The sequence below is a fragment of the Anarrhichthys ocellatus genome, unplaced genomic scaffold (assembly GCF_004355925.1).
Source record: "Anarrhichthys ocellatus isolate YVR2014 unplaced genomic scaffold, GSC_Weel_1.0 scaffold18, whole genome shotgun sequence".
Lineage (NCBI taxonomy): Eukaryota > Metazoa > Chordata > Actinopteri > Perciformes > Anarhichadidae > Anarrhichthys > Anarrhichthys ocellatus.
The window spans coordinates 7,180,937-7,182,220 of record NW_022280048.1 but is presented as its reverse complement, the minus strand read 5'-3'; the positions used below and the strand labels follow the sequence as shown (position 1 = coordinate 7,182,220).

The 1,284-nt window shown below is 40.4% G+C and overlaps 1 protein-coding gene across 1 annotated transcript in view; it reads right to left on the bottom strand.

Moving 5' to 3' along the window:
• uvrag (UV radiation resistance associated gene) overlaps window positions 1-1,284 on the bottom strand; it is a 116,602-nt gene that overhangs the window by 67,430 nt on the left and 47,888 nt on the right. Inside the window, exon 13 of the mRNA XM_031857519.1 lies at window positions 815-890. Within this exon, the coding sequence (XP_031713379.1) occupies window positions 815-890 (76 nt within the window). The remainder of the gene's footprint in view (window positions 1-814; window positions 891-1,284) is intronic.

Below are 1,284 nucleotides of genomic sequence, written 5' to 3'. Positions count from 1 at the left end.
ACACACACACACACATATATATATACATACACACACACACACACACATATATATATACATACACACACACACACACATATATATATACATACACACACACACACACACACATATATATATATATACATACATACACATATTTCAGTCTGGACCAAACTGGAGGACAGATATCCAAATAACCATTCTGGCACCGCTAGCATGGCAAAAAATACATCAATGTTGCACTAGGCAACGACTTCATTTATTATGATGGACACGGGCACTGTAATAGTGTTATGAGTTACTCCCATATACACAGTCCTGCTGCTGTAAAAGCACTTACAAGCGCACAAAATCTGCTGCTGAAAGAAAAGTCTCCAACAACTGCATAGTTTACTCCAGTAAAAGGTGCTAAAGACTGCAGTGTTCAGGCAGTCTGAGGAACCTATTGAGCCTTTCTAAAGACTCATGTCTTCAGTAGGGACTCTTCATTGTTAGCAGACTTTAGTGTGAGCCCTTCACTAATTCAAGAAGCAAGAGAAGCACTTCAGAATGAGAGGTATACAGTATACTAACATTATGCCATCATCTGTGGTTTAACCAGCACAGTGCCTTCTTAAGAGAATGTATTGGTTCCAAAACAAATCTCAGCTTTGAGACACGGTAGATCCCCTTTGTAAAAAACACTTTGACAATAGGAAAACAGGATAAAACTCTTATGCTAGAAGTTAAAGTGTAATTATACATTTTGGCTTTACACATTCTGAGATCCTCAGATTTGTTATAATGAGTTGCAATTTAGAACCACAGTTGTGCACTACGTGTCTGTTCGTACCTGGGCAATGTTCTTGTTGAGCAAGTAGACACCGTATTCAAAATGAAAGCGCTCTCCTCTGGGGTACAAAGGGAATCTGTTGAAGACAGGAGAAAAAGACAAGCATGGTGTTACACAGGAACAGCTGATTTATTCAACTTGATCCATTACCAACAGAGTTTAGTAGCGAAGATGTAAGGACACTCGCAAGCCAACTAAGCACAGCCAAGCTTACAACAGCACTGAATCCATACTGTGTAGTCTATTGTAGGTCTAAGCGTGTGAAAATGTCAATGAAGGATGGTGGGATTTAAAAGGGTCCATTGTTTATTAATCTTACTCTGAGACATTCAAACAACTGTTGCTCTTCGGCTTTCGCAACAGTATATGAATTCTTTCCCATCGTTGGGAGTGGCCGTCCGTGTAGCCAGCGGCGCTTAGATTCGGTAACACTTGCAGGAGGCAGATGAAACCGGGTCTGGGTCTATGAC